Raw genomic sequence first — 19,243 nt, 5'->3', positions numbered from 1 at the left:
ATTTCCCAAGTAGGACAGCCGGAGTATCTAGTGAACAAAATTAACAGTGATTGATGATGTTTTACTGTCTCCAAAATAATGTCTTAAGCTAAGCTATCAAATCAGAAATGCGAGGGAATTAACTTTGTTGAACTGTTATTACTAGATTAATCCATCATCAGTCAGCCTGATTTGGGGAAGAGGCGATATACTGTAAGGGGTCAGAGATGCCCTTGGATCTGGCAAAATTTCTTCTTTCATTTGCCCTCTAGAACACAGTTTAGCTCACAGCAGGTGATAAATATGACAGATGACTTCAAACAATAATTATAAAATGAGTGAATGCATTCATTCACACAAATAGGAACTCCAAAATCAGCAAAGGGCTGGATTAGGGAAAGGATGCACAGTATGAAAAGGTATCATAGTAGGCTGATATGGGTAAAGACGGGGGTATCCTACCTCCCACATAAAGTAATTTGCTACCATATGGGTCATCCCAACAATATTGCCCTGGCTCAATCTGAGTCCAAGTGCAGAGCCCCATATAACTATTTTGAAGGGTAGGTTTAAGAGAAATTTTTTCCCTAATCCTCAAAGAGGGAGAGAAACCATTCTCTGCATTCTCCAGACTTATAATGCAAGTTGTAGTGGAAGAAAGAGGGATTTTGAATTACACAGACCTGGACTTAATCTACAGTTCTATTACTTTCTAGTTTATGACCTAGTACAAGTTACCTAATGTTTGTTAGACACTTAATTTCCCCATTAGTAAAATGCATTCCTTAAATAACCCGCACAAGTTGCAGCAGAACTTAAATAAGATGCTATGTATAACTCTCCTATCATAGTAGCTGACAATGTAAGCACTCTAAAACAATAGCTATTACTGTTATTATCCTCTTTCTTCATCCTCAGAAATACCCAAAAAGAAACCATGGTCCCCGATTGTTCTACCAAACCTAAGGGAAAGTTTCTCTTATCCACAATTAATGGAATGTGTTTTCAGAGCTCAGTGAAAAACAGCACACATTATCTACTGAACACACTGTAAATATTGTGCTGTGCTCCTTTCAGCCAGTTTTAATACATAATATATACTTACTATTATAAATGTTGTCATTAAAAATGTGTTAATGTAAAATCAAGAGACTATGGGGGAGGTGAAGCTATATTCATCTCATTATTAATATACATTATGCAACACTCTATTTTTTAGCCACAAATTAATATGCATTAATCATACTAACAGAATTTGCTGCAATCAAAAGTGTGAATTTTTACGATCAGACTAGGTACACAGATAGATAAGAGTTGAATGTCCATTACAGGATCTAGGTGTATAAGGGAATGTACTGAATAAGCGTAGAAATAATAGGAAGCACTGAGCAACTTCCCCAGCCACAGATACAATTATTAAAAGGCTCATGTCTCATAAAGGCACTTGAGTGTACCTAAGTGATATAACTAAATAAAACACACTCTCGACTGAAATATATGTTTGTTTTTAGTTGTGCTCCCCAGCAGCATTTTAGTTGACTGACATTCTTTGTTTTGTAATTCATTCCTTGAAGTACCATGGGGTGCTGACCATGGTGTTGTATTATGTAGGGGATTTATTTGTGTTGTGAGGTACTTGTCTATCCAATTACATTAAACAGCTATCATTTCTTTAGCTGATCTGTACTATATTTTAAAAAATACACTGACAGCTTTAGTGAGAGCAGCTACAAGTGGGTTATTTCCCCAAAGAGTTAGACCGACTTCTGTTTATATAATTTAAATTTTATACACTTCACTACCTATGCAGCTGGTGAATATCGATCTACTGCCAAACTACCATAAGAATCCAGAGAGAGAGAAAAAAAGTCACAGGTGTAAAAATCATGTGTGAAGGAGGAGGAGATAGACACATGTCACTCCTACTCCCATGTGTCACCTGCTTTTAAGGTTATTTCTATTATTTTTCTTTTTGCACTGACAAGAAACACACCTTCAATATCATCATATGCAAACATAATCGATCTTATAGTCTCTTTAAAATGTAATGTTAAGAATTCATTAGAATTAACAGATATGTTTATAACAAATATACTTTGTTACAAGATATTTGTCCCAAATAGTTAAATACTATTAGGACCCATTGCACATTGAAAATAGAGAGTAATTTGTGTCAGTGACTATAACAAAGGTCATGATAATGAAGACACATTAAAGAAGGGTAGATTTAAGTTAAACAGGCAGAACTTCCTATACAAGTTGTGAAATCCAGACTCAATGACTTAGCAAAACTCTGCCTGGAAGTATGGAAATATAACAAGAAATCTGTGATTCTCTATTAAGTAATTTTCTTATCGTCTTTTAGACAATAACCTCCTCAAGGGCAGGATCTCTCCTGCTTATCACTGTACTTTCTGCAGTATACGCTGGACCTGGACTGGACAAAATATTCAATACAAGTGCACCTATGTGAATGGCAAATGTTTCTATATTAGATGTAAAGGAGAGATAAGAGCCATAGTTAATCTATAAAATGAGGCTTTGGAAAAATAGAGTGTTGCATAATGTATAGAGTTGTCAAATCATGCTGTTGTACACATGAAACTAATATGTATGTCAACTATACTTCAATTGAATTTTTTTTTTAAAAACTCACTATCAAAAAAAATAATGACATGCTAATAGAGAATACTTTCCCCAAAGATACTGATAATGTGGAAGTTATGCATCAACAAACATCTACTAGTCTTTAGTCTGGAATAAAACATAGTAACAATGTCTGCCCCAAAAGGCACTATAAACTCAAAAGAATCACACTAAGAATTTGAGAGAATTTCAAAAATCCTTCTGAAAACAACTGTTTGAGACCGAGAATGGCCATCGAAATGACGGCTGTGCTATGCTGTTGTATTAGGCATTACTAATAAACACAGGGGGAAAAGGAGTTAATTTCTGGTTTTTAAAATTAATGAAAAGCAATCAATAGCAAAACTGATTAATATCCATAGGCCTAATCTGAATGTTCAGTTTTCAGGTGTTTTTATTTTATTTTATTGTAAAAGCTGATGTAAATAAGTAATCCTGCTATAAAATGAACTATTATGAGAAGTTAATGAAATGAACAAAAATATGAATACATGGATTTGAGAATGAGTTATGGTGAGTTTTTTTTTTTACTTGATCTCAAAATTATCAAACCAGCTTTTTCATCAGATAAAATGAATATACATCTAGATATAAGAGCCAGCATTCATATTTACAAAAAGAATGAAAACAGAAAAAATCAAGGCATTACATATCAAAACACTGAACACTCTGAATGAAAGTATATGAAAAAAATGTGATTTTCCCAATGAATATGTAAACCTGAATAATGGTTTAATATTAATGGAACAGAAGAGCTACAATTTTTCATCTGAACTAATTGCCTTTGATGTCGGAGAGAAAAAAAGCTTTTTAAAATGTTCCTTTTCACCTGGTTAAGCTATCTTGAATAGAGCTCATAAGCTCTTATGAGGCTTTAAAAAAATTAAAAAGCACACTGACTTTATAGTTATACTTCCAACTATAGGCAAAAATCCACTCCTTGGGTCTTCATGTATTTGTGCAGGAAAAGAAAAAAATGTGCTATCAGTAATATGACATAATCTGTGCTTTTCATTATAAATGTTTTTATGCATAAGGCATCTCAAACATTTTTGTTAGATTATAGCTGTAGAATGTTTTAAATTGAAAAATATGGGTAATTTTGAACTCAGAAAAACAAAGTAATGATTACTAAAAGAACTAAGTGTTGACTTCTTTTTCTCAGAAGATGTGTTAGTTTAATAGATACACACAGTATGGGTCTCCATCCTCAGTGCAAGACAAGTGGGAATTTCCATAGCTCTGAGGTTTGAGAACAGCTGAGCTGCAAACACTTTCTGAAGAGTCTAAAAGCTCCTGCTGTGGTTCTAACTGGCAAAGTTTTCAAAGATCTGTGCTTTTTTTTCCCAGTAAAAGTACAGCACATAATTACAGTGACATACCAAATTCAGTTCTGTGGGAGGTGGGTTGGAGGACAAGTCAGTGGGATGCTATGCAGACAACCTACCCACCCCCCCGACTATCACCAAAAAAAAAGGAATATTGATCATAAAAGGTCTGAGAACTAGCATATCGCTCTTACCAGGTAGTCTGCCTCTAGACAGAGGAAAGGTCCCTGGCTTTATTATTTGTTTCTTTTTTTCCCTTTTTATTTGTTTCTTTTCAACTTACTACATGTGAATATAAGCAAGTCCAATGATGTTGCTGCTAAAAGGAACCAAAAAGTTTAGAGAAAGCTTAGCAGCCCAGTCACTATCTCAGATAATTTTATTTCTTTCAAAAAGTCAAAGCTAGATTTTTTCCCAAGATTTGCCAATCTTATTGTTTTTTGTTTAATGATGAGAATTTTAATGAATCTTGCAAGAATAATCTCACTTCTGGCATATGCCTATTACTAACTGATGAGATTTGTTTTTATCATTCAAGAAGTTATATAATAATGGAAACTCTGCAGGGCACTAGAAGAGGTTATAAGAATGAAATTGGGAAAGAGTATTTATTGTTAGAGAAGGAACATAAAGAAAAGTTTTCAATAAGGAAGCTAAGTTCTTCAATGTTATCAAGTGCCACATGGATACAGAACTAGACAGGACTAAAATGAACCCACTTGATTTTGCATTCAAGCTATACATTCAGCAAATATATATTAAGCCTATACCATGTGAATAAAATCAGCATGATGCATGCACTTGAAGTTGCAATCTAGTGGGGGTTTATAGACATTCAATAAACAACCTCACAAATAAATATTTAACTAAGAACCATGATAATTTCTAGAAAGGAAAAGAAAAAAAAAGGTGCTCTGTGGGATTTTAATAGAGAGCCTTAATTTTGATTGATAGGCAAGTGAAGGTATCACTGGGAAAATGAACTTTAAGCTAAAAGTGGAAGAATTAACAAGAAAGAGGCAGGCAGCAAGTGACAGTAAGAAGCAGCAACATGTGTAATGGGCCAGAGGCAGGAAAAAAGCCTGGTAAATTCAAAACACTGAAAAATAAAATATTATGTGGTTGAATTATAATAACCAAGAAGCCAAGCAACAGGAGAGAGAAGTGGGAGAGGTGGTAAATTCTGGTGAGGAGTTTATATTGCAGCCTTAGTGCCATACAAGAGCACTGATGCTTTAAGCAGATAAATGTATGATGCAACACAAATGAACTCAGAAATGCCACATTTGAGGGCTGTGCTAAGACTGACTTGGAGAAAGGCTTTTGCAGGAGTGGGGAAAACAAGCTACAAGTAGATCATAATTGTTAAAGAGAATGATGATGTTGGCTTGGGCTAAGGTGGTAATGGCACAGATGAAGAGTAGATCTGATGTATATTTTAGATGCAATTAGGAAGTAATAATGACCTCTCTTAGATAATTTTCAATGCACTGCTTAAGGCAGAATTCTAATTATTGTTTGTTGAATAGTGTATGAGAGGTAAGGAAGTAGAAAGCAAAAGAAGACTGATCTTTGAAAAAACAGGTGGTAGGAAATAGAAAGCAGCAGCTATCAGGGACCTCAGAGTCAATAAATGATTTTTATTTATCCATCTACGCAGCTATCAATTTATTCAGTTTTAGGCAGTGAGTGACTTAAGTGTTTTTTTTTTTTTCCTGAAAAGAAAGTCAAAGTACAGAATGACAAACTGAAGAGGCATAAAATAATAGAAGTATAAAATAAGCAAGAGATAATAATGCCCAGGGGTATCTGGGTGGCTCAGTTGGTTTAGTATCAGACTCTTGGCGTCTGCTCAGGTCACTGAGCTGTCCATCTGGCTCCCTGCTCAGTGGGGAGCCTGCTTGAGATTCTCTCTCTTCCTCTGCCCCTACCCACATGCGAGTGCATATTCTCTTTCATAAATAAATAAAATCTTAGAAAAAGAGAGACATAATAATGCCCCAAACAGAGATAAGTAAATTAGCATGTAGTAGAGCATCTCACACACACGTGCGCGCACACACACACACACACACAATGGAACAGTATAGCAGTTAAAAGCACTCTTTATCTATTAGAAGAAAACAAAAACACTAATTTGAAAAGACATATATGTACCCCTATGTTCATCACAGCATTATTTATAATATCCAGGATATGGAAGCAACCTAAATGTCTATCAATAAATGAATGAAGCTGTGATATGGTGTGTGTGTGTGTGTGTGTGTAATATAGTATTACTCTGAAATCCTATCATTTGCAACAACATGGATGGACCTTGAGTGTATTATACTAAGTGAAATAAGTAAAAAAAAAAGGCAAATCCCATATGATTTTACTTACACATGGATTCTAAAAAAAAAAAAAATGAATGAACAAACAAAACAATGACAGACTCATACATATAGAGAACAAACTGGTAGTTGCCAAATGGGAGGGGAGTGGAGGGATGAATGAAACAGCTGAAGGAGATTAAGAGGTACAATCTTCCAGTTATAAAATACATAAGACACAGGGATGTAATGTACAGCATAGGGAATATAGTCAATAATATTGTAATAACTTTGTATAGTGACAGATGGTAACTAGACTTACTGTGGTGTCCACTTTGTAAAGTATATAAATATCAAGTCACTATCTTGTAACCTAAAACTAATATACTACTGTATGTCAATTATTCTTCAATAAAAATAAAATTTTAAAATAAAAAAAGGAATAAAAACACCATCTATGAAGTCAGACTGCCTGGGTTTGAATTCTGCATCTACTACTTACTTTGAACCTTGGGACAAGGTCCCTAGCCTTCCTTAGACGGGGTTTCCTCATTCATAATACGGAGCTGATAAAAGTGCTAACCTCATAGGGTCGTGAAGAATATGTAAGATGGTGCATGTAAAAATGCTTAACATGGTATCAAATACAGTAACTCTTTAATACATTCTGTTTCTATAAATAATAATACCAACAACAATAATATTAGTCATAATAATAAGGTATCCCTTTTCCTGAGATTTGACAGAGAATAGGTTAATAAAAGGTATGTCTGGAGATAGTCTTGTAGGTAGAAGAGATACTGGAGGTTCTAAAAGCCTAAGTGCTTTCCTTTTTCTCTGGTGAGTAAGAGATTACACTGTTGGTATTAAGTGAAAAGAATGGGGAGGGGAGGGAGAGAAGACTTGAGAAGAGCAGGTAAGAGACAATATAGCTGCTATGGAAAACGAAAGGCTGCTGAAGAGGAACAAGTAAAATAACTGCTGAAATGGCAAAGAGAGTCCCGCTGAGGTAAAAGCTAAAATGTCATAAAGATACCAATTCACTCGGTTCACCAAAGAGAACAGAGAGATAAAAAGCCACAGAGTTAGAGGCACAATGAGTATACTAAGGAGCTCAGGTTTTATTCTATAAATTCCAGGAGACACTGAAGGTTTTCAATATAGAAATCACACGTTGGATATAGATTTTAAGTAGACTACACTAATTGTATTGAGGGGGGAATTAGCAGAAGCGAGACAGCCAGTTTGGAGCCTCTCTCATTACTGCAGATGATTCTACACATTTCTGAAATGTTCTGAAATATAGACTGTTGATAGATTTTGAGGATTAAAAAGTCCTTGAATGTATTCACACTGAAATTAATTTAATTTTAGCACTGACCTAGAGAAATATGTTTTAATATAATTTTTACTTTACAGATCTAAAATATGCTATGTTTAATCTCAGGCTCACACTTGGGTTTAATAATTGCCTTATAATTCAATTCAATAGAATTTATTATCTATTGTATATAAGATATTATTCTAAGCACCCTAATACATTTTCTCTATAAATAATAATGGCAACACAAATAGCAGGTACTTAAAAGACTAGGGCCTATTATTATTTCCAAAATATTTTCCTAGATATGAGATTATCTAAACTTTATTTGGCAAATCCTGATGGATACTACCTTGGGTGATTTACATAGCACAAACTACTTTGTAATGTCCTTGACTTTTTTCCCTACAGACATGTAACTAAGGATGGGGAGAGTTAAATAAGAGGACCAGGTGACTTCATATTCACAGCCCCAGAATTATTTATGGTTATGTGCATAAACAAGAAATCTCTTCCATTTTCTGTTTTGCTTTTAGTTCGGAAGGTATATTGCTTTTTATGTCCCCAAACTTCATTTCCTCACTGTGGCACCAAGGATATTCCTCTTGAAGGATTTGCTTGGCAAACTAATACATCTTCCAAGATAAACTGCATTCAGAAAAAAAAATGACTTCAGAGAAACTGTGTAGTGTACCTACTGTAAAACTCATAACCATCATGACACAGCTGAATTCTCAGATAGTATACAGCCTTGCTTCAATTATGGTATGAATTCAAGCAGCTTAGGTTTCAAATGAGGACTTTGGTCTAGAAAATTTTATTATTTAATATTGCACTAAAACACCACTATTTAATATATAATATCTAGCCAATTCAACTGAATAATTTGCCTAATTCCAAAAAGAAAAAAATATCTTCCTCAGGTACCTTTACATTAGCTCTACCTCATCCCAAATATACATTCCTGATTTTCTTTTCAAGGATTTGACAGAACCTTCCCATATCAGTATATGCATTGCCATATCTGAGTATTAATAAGCTCTGAATATGGGCAAGCAGCTATTGCACATATTCAAAAGGAATGTTCTCTGTCCCATCTATTACATTTCCATTTTAAACAAGATTTTTAAATTGCAATGTACCAAATCAGATAAATTAAAATATATTACTATTGAAAAGGTAATAAAATATTTGAACGAAACACAGTATTTGACTACTAGTTCTGATGTTAATTTTGAGTCTTCGTATTCAGATGTGAAATTCTTAGGGAGCCAGGGTAAAGTTAGCAGCCATAGTACAGCTGCTCATCCATACACTGAACAAACTTGTATTGAATACCTAAGTTAAAAACAGGTTTTTTTTCCTCCAAGAAATTAAATAAATCACCATCCCTTCTTTCCCATTTTTTGTCCATTATTTCAATAGCAGTTTTGAGGAATGCCTAAAACATATAACTATATTCTTTAATACATAATTTATATCTAGTCATCTTTTTTACCCCTTAAAATGAAGAGGGGATGAGGAAACATAACTCATTCCAATAACGATTTAATCATACTAAAGTATGATATGCATTTATGAAACAATGAAACAGTGTATTTAAAGTTTTCAATTAATTAATGACACTCTATAGGAAATCTAAAAATTCTTGTGCTTTCTCTGACACAATATGTATATAACAAAAAAGTTTTTTAAAATATTGCTATTTATCTAGTTCCTACTCTTTTATTTAGCCTAAATTGGGGAGGGGGCAAATTCTAACAGCAAGATCAAAATAAAAGAAAAAATAGCCAATACAATAATACATACTACTTTTCATATATTAATAGAATTAAATATCTGCACTAGTATGGAGGAGATGCCATGAGATACCCTGAGGTATTCTATAGAATATAAATCTAAATTTCTTTATTTTTCAAAACAATTACAAATAATAAGGTTTTTTTTCCTGACAATGTTATAATTAATTATGTAGATATGCAGTTTGAAAAAAAATTATGTAGATACGCAGTTTGAAAAAATCAACAATTGAAATGTCCTTTTCACTGTTTCTGACAATTACATCACAGTTGAGTTTGTGGGCCCTTATGCTAGATACATACCACAACTCCAAATTGCTCAGGCTCACAGAGGTCATCATATTCATTCCTCAGCTGTGCTAATTCACTGAGTACTTTCTGCTCAGGAAGATGTTTTACAAGGTTCTAAAAAGAAATAAAAGTATAAAAGTTTAATATTTTATTATTAGGACTATTAACCCTGCATTAACAACTCTAAAAGTGATTATCTAGGGTAGAAATTTCTGATTGCGATTCTGTTATACCACTAGTGTATACTCCCCTTCTCTCCCAAATAAATAACCAAAAAATGAACTACAATTTAATGTGAATAAATGTACAAATGCATTTGCTTTCCATGCACTGCGGTACATAAATGATAAATAAAAAGATCATATGGAAGTAAATGACACTGAAAAATTACTAACTTTCTGGGCCTTAAACTTATATAGCATAATTTTTAAGCTTTATTTTCTATCAGGAAGTCAATTCATTTGGAAAACATAGAATTAAATTATATGTAATAATAATAATAAAAGTCAACTCTAGTCTTCATAATTGGCAAAATTTGGAATAATCTTTAATCTATAAACCACACAAAGCCTGCAAAAAATCTCCCATTAATTACAATGTATTTAATGTACACAATGCATTCCCACTCTAATGGAGAACCAAGCGAAAGTAATGAAGTCTGATACATGTTCAAGTTTGATGCTGAATAGAATCAAAATTGATTAATTCTTCTCAACCTAGTTTATCTTGGACTATGATACAGTTTTAATTATCATTACATTAGCATGCAACCAACATCTTGGGGACATGTATGGGATTTCAAAAGACATATCAAAGGAAGAAAAGCAGGAAAAAGAGATTTAAAAAAGTAAGGTTGACACAAAATGGCAGAAAAGTACATTCCAGGGATTGGTCCCACCACGAAAGTAATCACTGAGCTAGAAAGAGTAAATAAACTACTTCAAAACACTGAAACCTAATGGGATACTTACAACAAAGGAAGTGCTTGTTGAAGGGAGACACTGCTGCTCTCTGGTAAGAGAACAACATGCACAAAATGGGTATCAAACCCCATTCCTCAGCACCACTGTGAAGAGGTGCTGGCGGATGCCAGGGTGGGCAGTGGGACTCATGTTATTTGAAATTTGAGGACGTGCATTTTGGTTTCCTGAAGGGCCGGTACAGTGCTTGCCTTGGTTTCAACCCTCTTAGGTTGCAGTAGCTTCCCAAGATGGCATCTATCAGAAGACTTAAATAGACAGAAACACCTCCCCCTGCTTTTTGGAACCAGACATTTAAGGAAATCTTTGTCAGATTACTGGCTGACAACAGAGATAATAAAACCCTAAATCCAGTAACCATACACAAGGAAAATACAGCTTGCAACAACTGTTGGGAAAAATTACAAACAAATAGCTACAGCTCTCAGCAAACAAAAATCAGCAGTCAGTGAGGAGTAGAAAAATCCAAATTCCAGAGTTAAAATAGACTCAAATGTCCAGTTCTCAAAAACAACAAAAAATCACAAGGCCTGCAAAAAACAAAACAAAACAACAAAAAACCCCAAACAAACAAACAAAAAAACAGGAAGGCATAAGCTACACAGGAAAAAAAAAAAAAAAGAATATGACAGAAACTATCCCTGAATAAACTCAGATTTTGGAATTAGTCAAAAACACTAAATCAACTATCTTAAATATGTTCAATGAGCTAAAGGAAACTATGAACAAATACATCAGTTCTGAGCAGGACCTGAAAGAAGTCCACACTGAGATACACTGAATCAAATTGCCAAGAAAGGGAGTGATTTTAAAACAGCAAGAGGAAGTGAATTGTCACATTTAAGGGATCCACAGTAAGACTGATATCTGATTTCTCCAATGTAAGCAAAAAGGTAGTGGGATAACATATTTAAAGTTCTGAAATTAAAAAAAAAAAAAAAAAAAAAAAACCTCTGAACCAAGAATTCTGTATCCACCAAACTAACCTCCTTTAAACAATGATGGAGAAAGTAGATATTCCCAAATTAACAACAACAACAACAAATATAATTTACTGCTAGCAAACCTGTTCTGTAAGAAATACTAAGAGGTCCTACAGACAGAAATAAAAGGACACTAAACAGTAATTCAAAGACATAAGAAATAATGAACAATTATAAAGGGAATTACATAGATAAATATAAAACCCGATGTTATTGTACTTTTGGTTTATAACTTTTTTTCTATGATTTACAAGGCAAATGAGTAACACAATAATTAAAAATCTATGTTAATGATCATACAATGTGCAATGATGCAGTCTGTGACAAAAATAATATAAAAAGGACAAATATGTATAGGAAGAGTGGATGTTATGAAAACTAAGTTTGTATTATTAAAAATGGGTTGTTATAAGTTTAAGATATTAATTATAATCCCTAAAGAAACTAATAAGAAAATAACTGAAAACACAGAAATAAAGATGGGAATCAAAATAGTAGGCTACCAAAAACAAATCAAATATAAAAATGGTAATAGAGAAATTAAGGAACAAAAACATGTAAGAGATACAGAAAACAGCTAACTGGAAGAACTAAGCCCTTCTTTAGGAATAATTACTTTAAATGTATATAAATTAAAATCTCCAATTAAAAGAAAGAGCTTGGAAGATTGGATTTAAAAACAAACATATTTATCTATACCCAGTCTACATAAGACTCAGCTTTAGATAAAAAGATGCAAAGAGGTTGAAAGCAAAAGAATGGAAAAACATATTCCATGTAAATAGTAACCACATATACACACACATACACAAAAACAAACTGTGGTGGCTATATTATTGTTAGACAAAATAAACTTGAAATAAAAAAAGTAACAAGAGACAAAGAAGGATATTCTATATTGATAAAATTTTCACTGCCATCAGGAAGATATAATTATAAGCAAATGCCCAACTGAAAGCAGAGCTCAAAAATATATGAAATAAAAATTGACAGAATTTAAGAGAGGAAAAGGCAGTTCTAAAATAATAGGTGGAAGGGCCCATGGCTGGCTCAGTCAGAAGAGCATGTGACTCTTGATCTTGGGGTTGTGAGTTCAAGTCCCATGTGGGGTGTAGAGATTACTTAAATAAATAAACTTAAAAAATAAAATAATAGGTGGAGTATTTTTTTAAGATTTTATTTATTTATCTGCGAGAGAGACAGAGAAAGGGAGAGGCATAGCAGAGGGAGAGGGACAAGCAGACTCTGCACTGAGTGTAGAGCCTGATGCAGGGCTTGATCACACAACCCTGAGAGATCATGTCCTGAGCCAAAACGAACAGTCGGACACTTAACCATCTAAGCCACCCAGGCGCCCCAATAGGTGGAGTATTTAATACTCCACTTTCAATAATGGATAGAATAAGAAAATGGAAGAATAACAAGAAAATAGAGAATTTGGACATCACTATAATCTGATTACCCCGAATATATTTATACAAAACATTCTTCCTAACAACAGCAGAATGTACATTCTTAAGTGCACATGGAACATTCTCCAAGATATATCACATATTAGACCAAAAAACAACCCCTAATAAATTTTAACTGACTGAAATCATGCAAAATATCATTTGTGATCACAATGGAAATGTCACTAGAAATAAATAACAAAGGAAAAGGAGAAAATTCACAAATATTCAGAAATAACACACTCTTTAAAAAGCAATGAGTCATAGAAGAAATTACAGGGGAAATTAGAATATACCTTGATATAATAAAAAAAAAAAATAAATAAATAAATAAATAAATAAATAAATAAATAAATAAATAAAAAGAAAATACCTTGATATGAATGAAAATGAAAACACAACATGCTAAAACTTACGGAATTCAGCAAAAGCAGTGCTAAGAAGAAAATTAAAGCAATAAACATCTACATTAAAAAAGAAGAAAGGTTTCAAATCAATAACCTAATTGTATATCTTAAAGAGCTAGAGGAAAATCATACTTAAACCAAAGCAAGAAGGAAATCTACAAATTAGAACAGAGGTAAAATGTAATTAATTAATTAGAGAACTGGAAAACCAATAGAGTAAAATCAATGATACTGGAAGTTGATTCCAAAATTGACAAATCTTTAGCTACAACAAAAAGAAGACTCTAATAACTAAAATCAGAAATGATAGTTGGGACATTATTACTGATTTTGTAGAAATTAAAAAAAGATTATAAGAGGATACTATGAATAATTGTACACTAGCAAATTGGATAACCTAGAAGAAATTGACAAATTCCTAGAAACACACAAACTACAAAAACTGAGTCCAGGGGGAAAAAAAAGAAAATCTGAGTAGACCTATAACAAGTAAGGAGATTGTGTAAGTAACCAAAAACCTCGCAACAAAGAAAAGCCCAGGACCTGAGAGATTCACTGATGAATTCCATCAAATATTTAAATAAAAATTAACACCATTCCTTTTCAAACTCTTCCAAAAAAATTAAGAGAAGGGAACACTTCCTAACTCATTCTACGAAGCCATCATTACCTTGATATCAAAACTGGTCTAAGACACAAGACAACTACTACCTCAGGCCAATATCCCTTAATAAAAACAAGTACACATTAAAAGATACAGTAGGCAACATATAGCATAAGTCCCATGGGAAATTACTGCATCATGTTCTGTACAACTGTACAAGTTATCTTTTGTTCTCTCTGCTTATATTTTCCCTCCTTCCAGTTAATTTTGCATTTCCATTAAACTCTAGGCCTGCAATGGCATCCATTGTGTAACTGATGAAACTAAATTTAAAATATATCATGCCCTTTCACTTAAAAGAAATATGAATATTGATATAACAACATGTACATATAACCAAATGAAATTAAGAACATCCATTATTTTGCCTCATTAATATAATCTTCTTTTATAAAATGAAAAGGCAAGTAAATACCAATTTATTATTTCCATTTCTCCAGAACAATTTTCAATACATGTAAATTACTCAATTGTTTTTTAAAAATTTTTCTGTTAATGGGATTTTTGGTAAAGTATGTTATGAAAAACAACGAATCAGTTTGGGTACTTCAATAATTGTGACTACAAGGCAACTAAACTAGAAAGATTAAGAACGGTATTAAAATTATTAAAAAATATCAATTCTGCATATTTCAAACTTTTCATCTCAATTTTAACTGTGAAAATAAGTACAATAGTATGAATCAGGACTAAAATAAAATTTCAGCTCAGAATGTGAAACACTGTTATTTTGTTTCTCTTCTAGCTATAGGTAACCTGATAACTCATCTTCAGAATGCAGGCTCCATAGTAGGTGACATACCGTTTCTTCTTCTCTTCAGCTATATGAAATATTTAACACATTCAGCAGACTTAGCTGTATTCTGATTCTGGATACCATTTTATGGCTGTGTTACAAACTTACATAACTGCCAGTGATTAGTAGGTTCTATTTACAAGTAAGATTTGTAATAAAACTCACTCTCTCTCGGTGTAACAAACGCAGACTACTATTATACTACTTATTGCTTAATGAATCAGCTTGTTAGAATCCCATGTTGCAAGTGGCTATCACAGTCAATCCCTAAAGATACCTGATTTTTTTTTTTACATACACACTAAACTTTATACACAAAGATGTATTATAAGATTGAACATTAATATGTTTTCATGCCCATAAATTCCTGAATAGAAGAGGCAGGAAGATAAGATGACAAAAGAGAGACAAACCAGTACTCATTTGCCTCCACTCTCTTTCACTTACTCATCAAAAGCATGTCAAGAGAGAAAATGAAAAAAAAAAAAAATACAAGTTCAAGGCATGGTTTGAGACTAAAGTGGACAGTCTGCGGAATCACCTGGAATTCCATGTGTATGGTAGACTAAGGGGCCTCCTGGGAGAGAAATTTCCTGCCTAATTGAAGTGTATCATGCAATAAGAAAGCCAACCTGCATTTTAAAATGCAGGAAGATGGGAGCACCTGGGTGGCTCAAATGGTTGAGGGTCTGCCTTCTGCTCAGGTCATGGTCCCGGGGTCCTGGGATCGGGTCCCACATCAGGCTCCTGACTCAGCGGGGAGCCTGCTTCTCCCTCTCCCTCTGCCTCTCTCCGTGCTCATGTACTCTCTCTCTCTGTCTCAAATGAATAAATAAAATCTTTAAAAAAAAATGCAGGAAGAAAGCCTGTATTTTCAAAAGGACTGGAGTGATTCTGAGTGCAGCAGATGTGTTTCTTGGTTGTATCACCAGGCTCAGCCTGCCCACCCCCAACACAGTCAAATGTCTGAGTGCTGTGGAAAGGGGAGCTGTGTGATGAGCACACTTTGGTACACCTCTAAAAGGAGAGAAAGGAAGAAACGTATGTTTCTGTATTTTGCATAGAACACTGCATACCCTTCGCACACAGAGGGCTTCAGTACACAATAGCTGTGGCCCATGGGAAAACTCCTCCCCTCTCCCCATATACAGTCATCCTTAGGAGAAGCTTCAAAACAGGAAATGAGTAAAATTACCCACAACTGCCACATGGTAGCTGACAAATTTAGTTCATGGGATGCATAAGATATTTTTGGAGACCCCTAAAAAGATCTAATGTAGGGGCTTTTGGAAAGAGTTGCGGTCCTGCAATAGTAACTAGGAATAAAAGAAAAATACAGGTGAACTGATAAGACTGGACAAGTATTTTAAACTTAAAAAATTTAATACAGCTTTTGACTTTTGGTAGCTTAGTGATACTATCACTACTTATATTCTCTAAATAAATTGCAAAGGTGAGTTCTGACACACTCTGTAAGTGAAAAGCTGTTCATAATAGGAGCTAGATACTATAAATTTTAAAATGCAATTTAGATTCTGACAAATTGTGAGGTGATAGGCAAATATCTTATAAAGTTGCATCCCTTCCATTTTTCCCTCCCACTCCTCCTGTTTAGTACTGAGCATCTTCTTTCAAATACTTCAAGATTTGTGTTTAAAAGATCGATTCTCAGCCAATACGAAAGTTTCATCCTAGAAAATGCCAATGAGCGGAAGTTTACAAAGAAAACAACAAAGGGGAAAGCAGTAACTATGTCACTAAATGAGCAGATTTTTCTTCTTTTACATATCACAAATCTACTTTCTGATGATTGTCACTGTTATCTAAAGAAATTTCTCCTAACAGACTATGGGCTTTTAACTACTTTTTACATTTTTACAATTACTCTATAATACTTTCAAAACTTTATTTCCTTTAAATGTTAACTGCACACTTAAAGGTTAGTTAAGTGAAAGTATTGAACCATAATGCCCTTTCCTTCTTGCCAAAACATAACCTTTCTTTTTTATCTTATATCTCATTAAGTCATTTTAGTAGAAGAGTAGGGTTAGGTTCACTGTAATTAAGTCTATCATTCGCCACATAAATGAATTGAGGCCAATATTTCTTTTTTTAAATTTATTATTTATTCCTTTAAAAATATATTATTACAGTGTGTGTATGGATAGACATATACATATTTATATTTCATATAGAATTATATAGGAGATACATATATATGTATACAAAACAGAATTATTTTAACTTATGTTTACAAATACTTTATTTCCTTTTTTAAATCCAGACCAGAAATGTTTCCCCAAAGTCCTGAATAAATCTCTGTGATCTCAATACAACCCTCTCCCATTTTATCTAGTTAAAAAACTCAGTCCCTTGACCATTCTACTTCATTATGTTTTTCAATACTTTCTTATGGCATATCTCAAATTATGTGTGTATATTTCATACTCTTAAATCACATTTATGCGCTCTTATTCTTTGGGTTAAATGGCATACACATTGACGCTGGGCCTGGTTCTATACTTATTTTGTGTTTCTTTCATCCATGCAGCTAATATATACTGGCTGCCAAATATGGGATTGCCACCATGTTAACCACTAGAGATTCTGCCCTCATGAAGATTACAGGTTCAAAAGAGCCATATATACTCCTAACTACACAGTGGAACCATAATCAACATATGACTGATGATAATTTGTATTGCATTTTATTCAAAATATATTTCTCTCCTTTTGATTTGATTACTAACATTTCTATAACTCCTATAATAGACTCAAAAAGCCAACTAAAGTATATTAAAATGCTGATTAACTGGCCTAAAGCATTCAGGGGGAGCTTTTCTAGCCTTCTCCACGGAGCCACCCTTTAAAAAAAATAATATTAGTTGATAAAAGGACACACAAGCATTGAACCCTTGATGAGAAAATTCCTGACCCTGGAGTATAACAATTGCGTCTTCCAAAGAGGCAGGCTTTGACAGGTTTCCTACCTATTTAATCAACTTGTCCCATGTAAGGAAACTTTTCTCCAGTCCTCTAGAAAGCTCACGGACCCTCCCAGGATCAACATTACCTCAGTGTTAATAATGCCAAATCAACAGCTCCAGCTCTCACCATGGGTAGCCAGCTTCAAGTTCCTTGTTTTTGATAGTCCCACCTAGATATCCTAACATTAACTCAAACTGAACAAATCTAAAGGAGAATTCATCTGCACTCTTATTCTTACCTCTTATCTTATCAGCTTCTTACTGATTCTTACCTCTTATCAGCATCTCCTAACAGCCCCATTCTGCCAGCAAGAACTGGCATTCTCTCCATCTTCTAAGCTTTCAAACTGGCTTACCCCTCAGTCACAAGTTCTGACAACTCTTAACCAGCAAAATCTCTTCGGAGTTCAATCCTTTTATATTCTACAGCCAAAAATACACACACAGAAACCACATGGTATTCAAACATTTCCTAACTTAAGCTCAATTAAATGTGTCAAAGTATTCTAGCTCTGTAGTAGGTTGATGGAGATCACAGATATATTTACAACTTCTATAATAATAACAAGAAAAACTGTGACTACTTTGTACACAAAAAATTCAACCCCTGCTAATATCACGATCCTATTTGTTGAGAAAATGCATTGTTTCCTAAAATAATGTATATGATTTACACTTAATCTGGAAGATAATTACTAACACTATTCCTTTGATGTTGATTATCTTCTATTTCATTTATCTCCCTCTTTGTACTAAAAATAAAAATCAGAAATCATATTAAACCTAGAAGGTGATTTTTAGAATTAAAAATATAGAATATACAGAATGAATGACTATGAATATTGAATAAAATATGAGGAGTGTATGCCCAGGTCTAGCTGTAATATGTTCATCCTAAATATAACACAGACTATCCATGTGATTAATATTCTTCTACATATTATATAACCTATATGTATTTTAAATTAACACATTTCAAATAAAATATAAAATATCTTCTCATATAAGTGGGCAAACTGATATTCTCAGATACATAATAGAATAGATTCATATCTGTTAAAACAGGTAACAGGTATACAATATCCTGTTTATGCTACACTCTGCTTTCATTAGATATCACCTTAAAATGTCCATGACAAACTGCCACAAACGCAAGGATGCATTATTATTAAATACTATATATAGATGTTTCCAAAGCTGAATATTACTCCAACAGTCAATACAACTATCTAGGGAGTCTGAAGAGTGCTGACAGCTTACAGATCATGAAATGAGAGTATTGCAATGCACTTGATGTAG

General features: G+C 33.5%; 1 protein-coding gene across 8 annotated transcripts in view; it reads right to left on the bottom strand.

The window, feature by feature from the left end:
* The window catches only part of DIAPH2 (diaphanous related formin 2), a 961,567-nt gene that overhangs the window by 459,308 nt on the left and 483,016 nt on the right, over positions 1-19,243 (bottom strand). For all 8 annotated transcript variants that reach the window (XM_054508614.2, XM_045880234.3, XM_054508619.2 and 5 more), the window contains one exon: positions 9,689-9,790. In XM_054508614.2, the coding sequence (XP_054364589.1) occupies positions 9,689-9,790 (102 nt within the window). The remainder of the gene's footprint in view (positions 1-9,688; positions 9,791-19,243) is intronic.

Source organism: Mirounga angustirostris, unplaced genomic scaffold (assembly GCF_029215605.1).
Source record: "Mirounga angustirostris isolate CCGP_5_RB_7025 unplaced genomic scaffold, mMirAng1.0.hap1 SCAF_11, whole genome shotgun sequence".
NCBI lineage: Eukaryota > Metazoa > Chordata > Mammalia > Carnivora > Phocidae > Mirounga > Mirounga angustirostris.
Note: the sequence above shows the minus strand (reverse complement) of the source record. Positions and strands in the feature narration are given on the sequence as shown.